General features: G+C 38.3%; 1 protein-coding gene across 1 annotated transcript in view; it reads right to left on the bottom strand.

The window, feature by feature from the left end:
* Nucleotides 1–2223: 2223 nt before the first annotated feature.
* LOC126470385 (beta-galactosidase-like) overlaps nucleotides 2224–15347 on the bottom strand; it is a 305106-nt gene continuing 291982 nt past the window's right edge. The window contains exon 12 of the mRNA XM_050098215.1: nucleotides 2224–7807. Within this exon, the coding sequence (XP_049954172.1) occupies nucleotides 7580–7807 (228 nt within the window). The 3' untranslated portion in view covers nucleotides 2224–7579. The remainder of the gene's footprint in view (nucleotides 7808–15347) is intronic.

Below are 15347 nucleotides of genomic sequence, written 5' to 3'. Positions count from 1 at the left end.
ACACACACACACAAACAAACAAACAAACTCACATGGAATAAAAAGAGCCATTCACTCTCTGGCTTGCCCTCATGGTTGTGCTGTCTGGGTAGAGTGGACAGCAATCTTGTATGGTGTGGCTAGTGAGGAAAGGAATTTGTATGGAATGGGGAGATAGTGGAATGGGAAGGAAGAGTCTGAGGAAGATTGTACTAGTGCAAAAATTTAGGTTCCTGAAGTGGTCGGATGAATGGGACAGCACTCACACTTATATGTTCTACAGGGTTCATCTACATCTACATCTACATCCATACTCTGCAAGCCACTCGATGGTGTGTGGCTTTTGTGATTACTAAATGATCCTGTAACGAAGTGCGCTGCTCTCCGTTGGATCTTTTCTATCTCTTCTATCAACCATATCTTGTACGGATCGCACACCGGTGAGAAGTATTCAAGCTGTGGGCGAACAATTGTACTGTAACCTACTTCCCTTGTTTTCAGACTGCATTTCCTTAGGATTCTTTCAATGAACCTCAGTCTGGCATCTGCTTTACCGACAATTAATTTTATGTCATTCCATTTTAAATCACTCCTAATGCCTACTCCCAGATAATTTATGGAATTAACTGCTTCCAGTTGCTGACCTGCTAGATCGTAGCTAAATGATAAAGGATCTTTCTTTCTACATATTCACAACACATGACACTTGTATACATTGAGATTCAATTGCCATTCCCTGCACCATGTGTGAATTCGTTGCAGATCCACCTGCATTTCAGTATAATTTTCCATTGTTACAACCACTCGATATACTACAGCATCATCTGCAAATAGTCTCAGTGAACTTCCAATGTTATCCACAAGGTCATTTTTATATATTGTGAATAGCAATGGTCCTACGACACTCCCCTGCGGCACACCTGAAATCGCTCTTACTTCAGAAGACTTCTCTCCATTGAGAATGACATGCTGCGTTCTGTTATCTAGGAACTCTTCAATCCAATCACACAATTGGTCTAATAATCCATATGCTCTTACTTTGTTCATTAAATGACTATAGGGAATGGTATCGAACACCTTGTGGAAGTCAAGAAACACGGCATCTACCTGGGAACCCGTGTCTATGGCCCTCTGAGTCTCGTGGACGAATAGCGCGAGCTGGGTTTCACACGATCATCTTTTTCGAAACCCATGCTGATTCCTACAGAGTAGATTTCTTGTCTCCAGAAAAGTCATTATACTCGAACATAATATGTGTTCCAAAATTCTACAACTGATCGACGTTAGAGGTATAGGTCTATAGTTCCGCATATCTGTTCAACGTCCCTTCTGGAAAATGGGGATGACCTGTGCCCTTTCCCAATCTTTTGGAATGCTACACTCTCTCTTATGATCGATGAGATGATGGGTTGTAATCTGGAGTGGTGCTGGAATGGATGAGGGTACCATATAAATTGATTAGATACTGGAATGTCACTTCCAAAGACAAGGTAAAGCTAGTGAGAAGGATATTCATCAAGAAGTTACAAAAGACATTCTAAACCTTGGTAAATAATATGTTTCAGATATTCCAATCTTGACATTATTTCTACACTGAAGACGGTGCTCTTTTGTTGCTTTTCATAAGATATGCGATGGGTGTAAGGCATATGCTGTGAGAAGGGATAGGTGACACATTTCTGAGTAAGGTGCATAGAGAAGTATCAGTTTTTAAATTCTCCTGTAAGACTGTCAGCATAGTAGGCCAAAGACTGTTTGTCATTACAGATCTGGCTTCCTTGACTGGCCAGGGCTGTTTGTTATTCAATGGACAACAGCTGTTGATGTTAAGATATTACTAGTAATTGGTAGATTTGACTTGAAAAGAGTTTGCTTTGGTCTTATGTATTACGAAGTGCTAAACATATTCACTGATCAAAGGAAGACCTAATGAAATGAATGGAATATTTAGTGAATTTTCTGTTGCTGCTTGACAGAACATAATAATAGTGGAAGTTGTGCCAAGATTCTGGAGGAATAGACCTAGAGGTTCCGAACCTTAGTCTGAATTGTAAATTTGTTAATGAATTTCAAACAGGTGAGCAAGTTACAGGAGATATATAGAAAGGAATCCCTGCCTAAAGGAATTTAAGGATGGTATTAGAATCAGTCTGTGATATCTAATCATGATTTCTATATAGTTGTTATGTTTTAGTTACTGAGGGTGAGATATTTACAAAGCGTTGAGTTTGATTTTGTGTTTTAATTTATATTCATATAACATTTACAAATAATTTCATTTGAAATTGGTAGTATAAACAAACATAACTGTTAACATACAGTAAACACAATAGTTTTGATATTTACATGTTTGAGACAGTTAACTGAAAATACATTTCGTCAACAGACATCAATACACAACATCACTGAAATTTGTGCATTACCAGTCATCATCACTTATGAATGACATGAAAATCTTGTTGTTGCTGAATGTGAAGGTTTGTAAGATACAGTCAGTTTACTCGACTAAGTAAGTCTGTGGTCTAAGTAATACACAGTTAGTTATAAATTTCCAAGCTTTATATTTCCAAGTTTTCTGTACTACATGCGAACATCACTTTCATGATAAGAGTTTCAGTTACATGACTGAATATTCATTGCATAAATGCTTTTCAGTGTAGTCTCATTATAACCTTCTGTTTCATTTACATGTAGTTTTGGAATGCATCTTTATTGTTGTTATATTGATATTTTATTGAAATCAAACATACACATAGTTTATTAATCAAATATTTGCAGACATCCTGCTGCATAGCAGAGTAACTAATCAACTACAATTAAAGCAGCAAAATATAATGAAACATGTGCAATTTCCAATTTAATAAAAAAGTTGACTAGGACAGTCATTATCCATTATAAATGCAGAACTCTATATGTACAATGACCATGTTAACTTTCTGTCCTTATCTTAAAAACATACACACACACACACACACACACACACACAGAGAGAGAGAGAGAGAGAGAGAGAGAGAGAGAGAGAGAGAGAGAGAGAGAGTTATGTACAATCTACCCATATATTCCTAGTGGTAACATTACTTATTACAAAATTCTGCTCAAAGAGATACTTTTGATTGTTTTATCAGCAGCATCCTCTTTTTATCAAGACATTATGATCAGCACATTCTCAGGTATCACCATGCATCCATCACAAATCAGTTATTTTATAAGAAATTGAAATTTATGGACTGTAAATTGATGGAGTATAAATACTTAAAATGTGTTATGAATCTTGTGAGATTAGGCAGTATTTTAGGAAGTCTTTTCATTGTTTTAAATGCCAGATCTACCATAGTTCATCTTTATACAATCTTATTTTGTCAGTTAACATATGATGCCATCCAGAAATAGAATTAAGCCAGTATATCAATTTTTGTAATCAGTGATACCACTTCTAGTACACTAGTGTCCAACAGTTAAGCATAATCATGAAAATACAAAAATTAAATGGGAAAAGGTGAGAAATCACCCAACATCACCATAAATATTTCCCTTGGACCCAACTTGTTTGCTCTGCACACAGAAAGAGTACTCTGTGCTGTGAACAATGGCACAAGCAAAAGGTAAACACAAACAGTGCATGAGACTAATCATATCTCAGTCTTGTTTGTCCACTCATAGTTGAGCAAATTGCAGTTTCTTGGTGAGGTTGACAACATAATGCCACAAAGATGCCATTTGAACCCTGTTTTGCTGGGTAGAACACTCAGCCACTTGGAAGCAAGCCAGATACAGACCAACATCTCAGTATCCTTAGGTGTGCCACAAAGCATCATTTGAGGCTTTGTCAAAGGTGTTGAGTATATGTTCATTGTTGGCCAGTACTAGGTCAACCAAAAGTAACTACCTGACAGCAAGACCGATACCTTGTCGTAACTGCCCAATGTAATCAGAATACACCTCCAAAGCAACTGGCTGCAGAGCTTGCAGCTGCCTCAGGAGTTTCTGTTTCCCAACAAACTGTCTATTGGAGGCTCAGAAAAGCAGGGATGTTTGCCACACATCTGGCCATGTGCATCTTGCTCACTCCAGCATGGAGATGGGTCTGTGTATTGTGGAGTCAGCAACATCAAAATCTGACCATGAATGAATGGAGGAACATGCTCTTCACAGATGAATCCCACTTCAGTTTAGAAAAAGATTCTCATCGTAAATTTCTCTGGAGAGAACCTGATACCCACTTCAACACCAGGAAAATCATGGAAAGTGACTGGTTTGGTTGTGATGGCATCACAGTATGGGTAAGCATCATAATGAATGGCCATACAGAGATGCACAACTTTGTTGGTGGCTGGAGGAATACCGTATACACTCAGGGATACAGAGATAAGATACTGCTACCACAAATGTGTCTTTTCAGAGATATGGTTGGTCAAGACTTCCTCTGTACACATTGAGCTTTACTGGTGGATGACTTTCTTGAAGGTGATGATATCTGTTGCATGGACTGGCCAGTGATGTCCCCAGATCTGAATCTTATAGAACAAGGCTGGACTGCTTTAGGGAGATGAATTGCATCCTGTCAGCTTCCACTAAGGACACTTCCTGCCCTCCACACTGCTCTTGCTGTGGACTGAGATTGTCTGCAAAGAACATTTTTGAACCATCTCATAGAATGCATGTTGCATCACAGTCCAGCATGTGTGGCTGTTAGCAGTAACCATATCCCTTATCAACGAATTCTTTTGATGTAGAACAGATTTCCCAATTGTGTTATTTGCTTACAAATATGTATTTTAACTACCAGAACTTCTCTAAAATTATTTTCCAGGCACTGTGGTATGCCAAATGCCTTGTGACTAAGTTTTAGCTCCTGCAGTAATCCTTCCAATGTGCTCATAAAACTGTATTCCCTCTTTTCATGATTATTCTTAACTTTTGGTCGCTAGTGTATTTGTTTGCAGCACAATCAGTGGAGGACTATTGTTAGGTTAACACTGTTTAATGGTGTCCATTGTGTTTTATAATACATGTCAGCAGTTACCCTTTTGTAAACGTGTGCAGTTCCTCCTGGGTGTGATATGCACAAAGACTTAAGAAGAAACTCAGTCAAATAAAATAAAGTTGAACAGCAAACATAATGGTTGGTGAATAACATAGCCAGCCACAAATACTTTTTAATGTTTTATTTTAGTGCTATTACCAGTTTCAGGCTTCCATTCCCATCTTCAGATTGTTAACATTATCAGTTACACAGACGTTTCGATCCACAGCATGCCATCGGCTCCTACACTACACAAGAATATTTGAATATTTAGTGCCACTGTATAGGTAGTTTCATTAATATGAACAAGCTTAAGTGGTTGCATTTATTTAGATACAATGTAAAATAGTTATATTCACTTACATAAGTTCCAGTAGATGGTTATGTGTTTTGTTGGGGTAAGAATGGTTTTCAAGGTTGATCTCTATGTTGTTGACTTGCAAACACTACACATATTGCAAATAAATCACGGTGGCACACTTCATAATATTCTTATTGTCAGTGAGCATCTCATGTGTTATAACTTGATGTTTTTGTTTACAATGCAAAGGTTATCATTAAGCAGAGATACAAAGATAACATTCATTTTCAGTTGACCAAGGATGTAAAAGAAGGAAATATGATGTGGGATGTGCAAAGTGTAATATATTAATAACAGAAAAACATTTGCTCTCTATGAGTAAACTCATTTTAAAAGACAATAGAACAAATTATTTTTAGTATGTCAAGTATGTCATCCTTTTTTTACATAAATTTCAGCAGAAATTTTGATTAAATACTTTAAAGGCAATTGATTGCCTACTATAATTTAGATGTATATGTACATCCATTTATAGATACAGATATCTGCTTATCATGACCATATGTAAGTTAGTTGCAGGAAATATAAAATTAAAAAGTCGGAGGGTGTGATGAGAGCAACACAATTGTTCACTATGATAGTTTATATTGATACAATTTTACACTGATATCTTAACCAGGTGAATCTGAAAAATTTATTTTATAAATGGTTAATGGAAACATTGGTTTAGAGTCCAGCAAGATTGCTTCCCATTGCTAGCCTTTCTGGCTGCATATAGATTTTCTTTTTTAATGAGAAATAATGACATAAGTGATGGGCACATACCAGACAGTGCTAGATTTGCATTCATGGGCACTGAGAGTTTGTACACAAATATCCTTGTCCATGTAAATAATGAAATAATTAAGTGAAATTTAGTGATTAAAAAATAGCTTTTCCAGTCATAAATATACAAATCCATAGAGATATTAGAATTAATTCTAGCCCATAACTATTTCTCATTAAACAAGAAACTCTATATGCAGCCAGATAGCCTAGCAATGGGTAGCAGCCTTGCAGGTCTCTAAGCCAATGATAACATTAAACATTTGGAAATTAAATTTTTCAGGGCCACCTGTTTAAGATATCAGTGTAAAACTGTACAAATATAAACTATTATGATGAACAGATTTGTTGCTCTCTTCTCACCCTCCAACATTTTAATTTTGTATTTCCTGCAACTAACTTATAAACAGTCATTTTAAGCAGATGTCTGTATATATAAATGAATGTACATATATGTCTAAATTGTAGTATGCAATCAGTTGTCTTTGAAGTATTTCATCAAAATTTCTGCTGAAAGTTAAGTAAAAAAAGGATGACATACTTGAAATTCTGAAAACAATTTGTCCTGTTGACTTTTAAAATCAGTTTAATCATAGAGGGCAAACATTTTTATGTTATTAAAATATTGCACTTTGCACATCCCACATCATATTTCCTCTGTTTATATCCATGGTCAACTGAAAATGAACACTATCTTTGTATCTTTGCTTAATGATAACCTTTGCATTGTAAACAGAAACATCAAGGGTATAACATGTGTGATGCTTAGCACAGACATTAAGAATATTATGAAGCATGCCACAGCCATTTATTTGCAATGTGTGTTCTGTTTCTAATTGAACAACAAAGAGATTGATCTGGAAAACCAGTCTTACCCCAACAAAACAAATCACTATCTACTGGAACTTATGTAAGTGAATATAACTATTTTACATTATATCTAAAAAAATGCAACCATTTAAGCATGTTCATAATAATGAAACTACCTATACAGTATTCAAATATTCTTTTGTAGTGTAGGAGCAGGTGACATGCTATGGATCAGAACATTTATGAAACTGAAAATATTAGCCATCTGAAGGTGTGCTTGGTAGACTGTAACTGGTAATAGCACTTAAATAAAACATTAAAAAGTATTTGTGGCTGCACACATCATTCACCAACTGTCTTGAATGGCCACAGTGTTCACTACATCCAACATGGATAAAATAACTTTGCAAACATAATGTACTGATGTTAGCTCTGGTGTTACTGATAGAAAATCATTTACATGAAGTATTATGTAAGTGTAACATATTTATAACAAAAGTCTTTATCAGTGACCACATTCACCTGTTACAATTAAATACCTTCTCAGTTACCAGTCCTATATAATTTATCAATATTGATACAGTTTAATGACATTCATTGTCAACAGTCAAGAGGAAACCTAATAATTTCACCAAGTTACATCAATGACAAGGAGTTACTTTTCCTTGTTTAGGTGGTTCTTTATTAAGATATGGCTCCTTTGTAAACTTGACTTGCTTACTTTGTGAGGGTAGCTCCAGCTCAAATAAAATAATTTCATTTGTTTTAGGATATGGCTGAAGAAATATGGCAGGTACATACAGAGTGACTTGAGAACCTTCAATGGGCCAATAGCGACCCAAATTGTTGCCGTTGACAAATGCTACACCCTGAAAAGAAGACAGAATAGTGTAAAACTACATAAGCTTCTCTGATGATGTTTGGAGAGGTTACTTAACTGAAACCAATACAGTTATGTGATCACTGAATCTTTTAAATACACTCAATACTCTAGGTAAATTAGGTCATGGTTTACATTCAGCCTTATCAGACCTACCTATAATTTATACACAAGGAAAAATAAGTGACTACCCAACCTGCAGTACACAGAACATTTAGAAGACAGGGTTTCTTTTTCACTGGTTAAAAATGTCCATAGATTACAATACCATATTATTTGTGTATAGTGAAACTGGGCGTGAAGTGGTACAGCTCCCACCCAACTGCAGGGGATGAATAAGAACTGTTTCCAACACTAATACTTCCTTTACATCTTGAATTAGTAATATCTGTTCCCTTGGAGTATTCACCATAAATTACTCTCCATTTTCCAAAAGCAGTAAAGGTGTCTTTAGGTCTTAAACAAAATATAAATTGGTGAAAGTGATACTGCTGCCAACAGAAAATAAATGAAAGCCCTGTTGCTCTCAATTACTGTTGCACAGTTAAATAAAGCATTCTGAATAGATATGAAATTAGGTTAATGTTCTGAGTGCCTAAACAAATTAAAAACACTGAATACCATGATCTCCTGAAAACATTACATAAAACTCAAATGAGGACACAACTATCACTTGAGGGCTGCTTGTTATTAAATCTAATCTGTAAAGAAAAACTTGTCAGATGTGAGGTAGCATTGTTACACTATATTAGATGCAACTAGTAGCATTCAGTTACTTTAACTGTACTTCACATAATACAACAACATGTTTCAAGAGACAATGCTTTCATTATCAGAATTTTGACATGCAGCATATATGATTAAAACACAATGAACTCTAATACCTCATTTGTGGCATTCATAAAATAAAATTCATAGGACTATTTTTAAGTTGTCATCATATATTAAAATTGTCCACTTCTGTCACTCTCATTATCATTTCATATTGCAAATGCACATCATGTCATGTTCCCTTCAGCAGCTGTTGGCACCAAGAGTGATCAGGTGATGCTTCCCATCATGTTGTGAACTGCTGGTGAGTTATTGTGTGCTAGGTACTGCTCTACGCCGATCAGCCAGAATATTATGACCACTGACGTATTATCGATATAAACCGATCCAGGCAAGAGCAGAATCACCTGGTGAGGAATGACTCATAGTCAGACACAAGCATGGTGCAAGTAGTACTGGTGAGCGTGCTGTCTGTGAATAGAATGCCAAAGGTGCACAATCTGTCTGTGTTCAACTGAGGCAGACTGTGATGGCCCAGAGGCTCAGCATGAGCATTTTGGAAACTGCACAACTTGTTGGGTATTTGAGCAGTGCTGTGGTGTGTGTCATCAACACATGGCAAAAAACCAAGGTGAAACAATGTCCACATGTTGTGGGGTTGGGCGGCCACCCTCATTATGGATGTCGAATGTTGTAGGCTGGGCAGACTGGTATAACAGGACAGGCAGTGAACTGTGGAGGAACTAACATCAGACTTTAATTCTGGTTGCAGGGGGGGTAGTGTGCTTGAACACACGGGGCACTGAATACTCCTAACTATGGACATCCACAGCCGACAACCCATTCATGTGCCAATGTTAATACCATGACATTGGCAACTATGACTGAAATAGGCATGTGACCATTGGCACTGGATGTTGGCACAGTGGCAGAGCATTGCATATTCTGATGAATCTCGGTACCTTCTTCATCATACCAGTCGGAGAGGGAGAATCCATTGAGCCGGCCTCTGTGGCAGAGCAGTTCTAGGCACTTCAGTCTGGAACCGCACTGCTGCTATGGTCGCAGGTTCGAATCCTGCCTCAGGCATGGATGTGTGTGATGTCCTAGGTTAGTTAGGTTTAAGTAGTTCTAAGTCTAGGGGGCTGGTGACCTCAGATCTTAAATCCAATAGTGCTTAGAGCTATTTGAACCAGTTAGAATCTGTTGTCTTACAGGCTCCTTGACACCTGTACTGTGGTGCAGAGACAAACTGTTGGCGGCTCCATTATGCTCTGGGCAACAGCCATGTGCACATCCACGGGTCCAGTGGAGCTCATGCAAGGCACCAAGGAGTATTGTACACTGGCTGCAGACCACATACACTCCATCAAGACAATCATGTTTCCTGAAGGCAGTGGCATGTTTCAGTAAGATAATGGGCCATGTCAAAAGGCCAGGAGTGTACTGGAGCGGTTCAAGGAAAACAGTGACGAGTCCCAACTTATGTGTTGGCCCCCAACTCACCACATCTGACCCCAATCAAACATGTCTTGGATGTGATTGTCAGAGCTCACTGTCCCCTTCCTGGAATTTATGGGATTTAGGTGGCCTGTGTGTGCAGACATGGCACCAACTCCCTCCAGTCACCAAATCAGGGCCTCATTCTGCTGTTATCTGTGCCAAAGATGGGCATACCAGTTATTAGGTGGGTGGTCATAATATTTCTTGCTGGTCAGTGTATATGCACAGCTACTGACAGAACCCAAATGCAATCCATTGGTCACCTACCCTTATCTCGTTTCCTAAGACACTGCTTCCATGCCAATGTCTGCTATCACCATTGTCTGGCTACTGCATCGGCAAAGGACTAAATATTTAATTTCTACATCTCTATTAAAATAAATCCAAAAAGCTGTTAAGATTATTTTTCCAATGGCTTTGTTTTGCACTTTGAGAATATTGTTGTATTATGTTTTTGTGACTGCTATTTTTAATTCTTCCAGTAAGCTGATCTTCTTTTCGTTTCCACATGCATGATTTTTAAATCACCTTATAATCCCTTTAAGGGGTAGCCTGTTTCATACACATAGCTGTCTGGGGATGACTTGAATCTACTGCTTATGGACTGGAGTGTCTATGGATTCACTGCACATGGTACAGACAGCCAGTCCTGTGAAGTATTTTTGAACATGTTTTCTGAAAACTGCCTTGAACAGCTAGTTAGGCAACCCATAAACAATGGAAATATTTTAGACCTTGTTGCTTAAAACAGGCCTGATGCTATTCACAGTGTTGGTATAGAGACAGGGATTGGTAATCATAGTTTCATTACAATGATGATGGCTACTTAAGTTAATAAATTCATCAACAAGGCAAGAAGAATATTTACAAGGTATATGGGAAATGTAATGAGACTGACAATACTGAGAGTAATCTGGTCACACTGTGTTGCTCTACTTCGGTGGAAGTGTTCATCTCTTCCAGATGCTCAGTTTGAATTTCAGCTCCATACAGCCATCACATGATTTTTAAGAGCACCATCAGTGAAGTTGTGTTTTTGTTGTGTGTTATGAAACTGGAACAGCACAATTTAGAGAAATATTATGTCATCAAGTTTTGCATTAAACTTGGGGACTCTGCAAATATGACTTTAGAAAAGTACAAATAGGTCTATGGGGAACATTCCTTATCAAGAGCACATTTTTTTTACCGGCACGAATCATTTTTGGTAGGCAAGAACATATTGAAGATGAACCTCAGACAGGGAGACCTTCAACTTGCAAAACAGATGAAAATGTCAAGTGTGTGCGCGCTCTTATGACATCGGACTGATGTTTATCAGTAAGGATGATGGGTAATGTGTTAAACTTAAACACTTCCACTGTACATCAAATTAGATCAAAGTCTTGCAAGTGGGTGCTACATCATGACAATGCCCCATGTCATACAGCCACTTCCATCACAGAATTTTTGATATAAAATAGCATTCATGCTGTTCCACAGCCCCACCTATTCATCTGATCTGAGTCCTTGTCAATTTTTTATTTTGCCAAAATTGAAAAATGTCTTAAGAGGATGTCATTTTGGGACTCTGCAGAACATTCAAAAGAATGTGACTGACATGTTAAAGGCCCTACGAGCTGAAGCCTCTCAGCACTGCCTCGAAGATGGGAACAATGACTCTGCTGGTGAACAGCTATCAAGAAAACTACTCTGAATGGGACAATATTGTAGATGGTAGAAAAAAAAGTCAGTCTATTTACTTTTTTTACACACCTCATATGCTAGAAAAAGCAGATAAGCTGTTTTAGCATCTTCTTTGACAATGAATGGACATCATTTAGTTTTAGTATGATGGATATAGAAGAATTACTGGCAAAGATTGAAATGATTGTAAATTATGCTTGGGAGATGTACTCTGATCAGCCGGAACATTATGATCACCCATCTAATAGCCAGTATGTCCATCTTTGATGTGGATAACATTTGCAATGCATCATGGTATGATAGCAATGAAGCCTTGGTGGGCTCACTGGAGGGAGTTGGCACCACATCTGCTAACATAAGTCACCTAATTTCCAAAAATTACAGGGAGAGGGTGATGAGCTCTAATACAGGTACCACATTCAATCACATTCTAGGTGTGTTCAATCGGGTTTAGATCTACCTGTTTGGAGGGCCAACACATTAACTGGTACTCGCCACTGTGTTCCTATAACCACTCTATCATACTCCTGGCATTGTGACATGGCGCATTATTTTACTGAAAAATTCCACTGCATCGGAAACATGACTGTGATGAAGGGGTGTACATGGTCTGCAACCAATGTACAATACTCCCTGGCAGTCATGGTGCCTTGCACAAGCTCTATTGGACCCATGGATATGCAGGTGAATGTTCTCCAACCTGCAGTACAGGTGTCAAGGAGCTGTTCCCCTGGAAGATGATGGATTTGCTCCCTCCCACTGGCATGATGTAGATGTTATCAGGTTTCAGTTCTAGTTGCTGATGTTGTGATGTTAACACATGCATGGGTCATCACCTGCAGAGGCCCATTGTTAGGAGTGTTTGGTGCACTGTGTGTTCAGACACACTTGTACTCTGCCCAGCATTAAAAGTCTGATGTTAGTTCCACCACAGTTTGCCACCTGTCCTGTTTTACCAGTCTGTGCAACAACATCTGTAATGAGGAGTGGCCACCCAACCCCACAGTGTCTAGACATGGTTTCACCTTGGTTTCATCATGTGCTGAAGACGCTCACTACAACACTCCTCAAACACCCAACAAGTTGTGCAGTTTCTGAAATGCTCATGCCAAGCCTCTGGGCCATCACAATCTGCTCTTGGTCAAACTCAGGTATACTGTGCTCCTTCCCCATTCTACACACAGGCAGCATGCTCACTGATACTTGATGCACCATGCAGGTCTCTGAGTAGCAGTTGTTCCTCATCAGGTGCTGCTGCTATCCCCTGGATGGGTTTCTATTGATAGTAGGTCAGTGGTTATAATGTTCTGGCTAATCAGTGTATGTGACAAGTAAGTGGATTAAGGATGGATAAGATCAACCATGGCTTAACAACAAAATTCAGAAAATGTCAAGGGGGCAAAGACTGTTGCACTCTCAGTAAATGAAAAAAAGACTGCAAATGTTGACAGGTGAAATGTACTTGAAAATTGTGCATCCATAAGAAGATAAATGTGCAAAACAAACAACATTCACCTTCATATCTTATTGGAGGATCCTGCTGAGAACCCAAAAAAATTCTGATCATGTGTAAAATCACTAAGTGGGCTGAAGATTTCTATCCAGTCACTCATCAACCAGTTTGGTGTGCCAACAGAAGGCAGCAAATGGAAAACTGAAGTTTTAAATTTAAAGTTAAGAAATCTTTCATGTAGGAGGATTGTATGAACATGCCATCATTTGACTGTCACAGATGCCCACATGCAGGACATAGCAATAGGCATCCATGTCATACTGAAGCAACTGAAAGAGTTGAAAACAAGTGAGTCAGTACATCTGGATGGAATGGTAGTTGGATTATACAGAGAGTTCTCTGTAGCACTGGCTCCTTAATTACCTTGCATTTGTCATGAATCTCTTGTCCAGCTCAAAGTCACAAGCAACTGGTAACTCTTGACTCCCATTTATTTAAAGGATGGACCTGCACAGAGTCAGAGCAATATCCTAAACATCGGTTTGCTGAAGAATTCTTGAACACTGGAGTACAGATTTGCAATCATGGTGTGTGGGATAACCATGAGAGTGGTCTTTCTGTCATGTGAAATTGCACCCCAGACCTTAAACTCCAAGTGTAGGTCCAGTATGTCTAGGCCACAGACAGGTTGGTTGCAGACATTCATCTGCCCTCCTTCTAACCAACACATGGGTACCACTGACACTGAAGCAGAACCAGCTTTCATCAGAAAACACAACAGACCTCCACCCTGCCCTCCAATGAGCTCTCACTTGAGACTACTGAAGTCGCAAATTCATGGTTTGGGGTCAGAGGAATGCACTCTACAGGGTGCCTGGCTCAGATTTGGCCTTGAAGTAACTAATTTTTAACAGATTGTTATGTCACTGTGGTGCCAACTGCTGCTCAAATTGCTGTTGCAAATGTGTATGATAGCCATAAGCTGAACACAATGCTCTTCCCTCTTGGTATCGCCGCATGGGACTGGAATTGTCACTAGCTCAAACAAAGCTACAATACTACAAATCCCCACATGACTCCAGAACTGTTCACAGGAAATTTCAGTCAAACTATACATGATGTCTCTCCTAAGATATGTCAGACAGACTTTCTCCTGTGTTTTAGTGGATATTTGAAATTTTGCTTTAGCAGCATGTGGATTCAATCACCCCAAACCAACATTGCTCATTATGTCTTTCATGGGACACCCATTCTCGATACAAAGATTCGGTTCATTTCCAATTATAAACAGAATGATTTTTAAAGTGAATTTTACATGCCCATTTGACAGAGTGGTCCCAAATTACTCTAGCGTGATATTTTTGCCAATATGTATTAACAGGGACAGTAAAATGTGAGAAATAGTAAGTATTCCAGCTGCACCAGCACTGCCCTTACCCAGACTGACTGCTACGCTACACAGAAGCGCATTGCTCAACTTATGCTGGAGTATGGATTGTTCTTCATGTTTTGCTATCCCTGTTAAAACATATCATGAAAATGAATATTACACTGGACTAACCTGGTAGTGATCTATCAACTGGGAACATAAAATCCTGATTTAAAAATCATTTTGTTTGAAATGAGAAACATACCAACACATTTTGTTGATACTGGGCATTGTATCAAAGACAAGATGAGCAATATTTGTTTGAGCTAACACCAGTTACACACTGCAAAACCAAAACTGCAGATATCTGCTGAAACTGCTGACAAAATGTGCCTGACAACCTACAGGAGAGACACCCAGTACAGATCAACTGAGGTTCTTGGTACCACCAACACCTTCATACCTTACAATGTCAGACCATACCCACCAACGAATATAAACTAATAAATACAAAATTCAGCTACCATCCGAAACCTCAAAATAATAATAAACTATTCAAACACAAATTACAAAATCCACATCTCACAGAAAATTACATACATAAATAAACCTACTACACTCTTACAATAAAGACCAAATACAACATAAAACATACTTATCACCATAACCATACTCTCTTAAACATCACCTACCCACCAACTGATACTCATCATCAACAAAATACCTGCATAAAAAAAAATTAACCCA

Source organism: Schistocerca serialis, chromosome 3 (assembly GCF_023864345.2).
Source record: "Schistocerca serialis cubense isolate TAMUIC-IGC-003099 chromosome 3, iqSchSeri2.2, whole genome shotgun sequence".
Classification (NCBI taxonomy): Eukaryota; Metazoa; Arthropoda; class Insecta; order Orthoptera; family Acrididae; genus Schistocerca; species Schistocerca serialis.
This window is presented reverse-complemented; position numbering and strand designations above follow the sequence as displayed.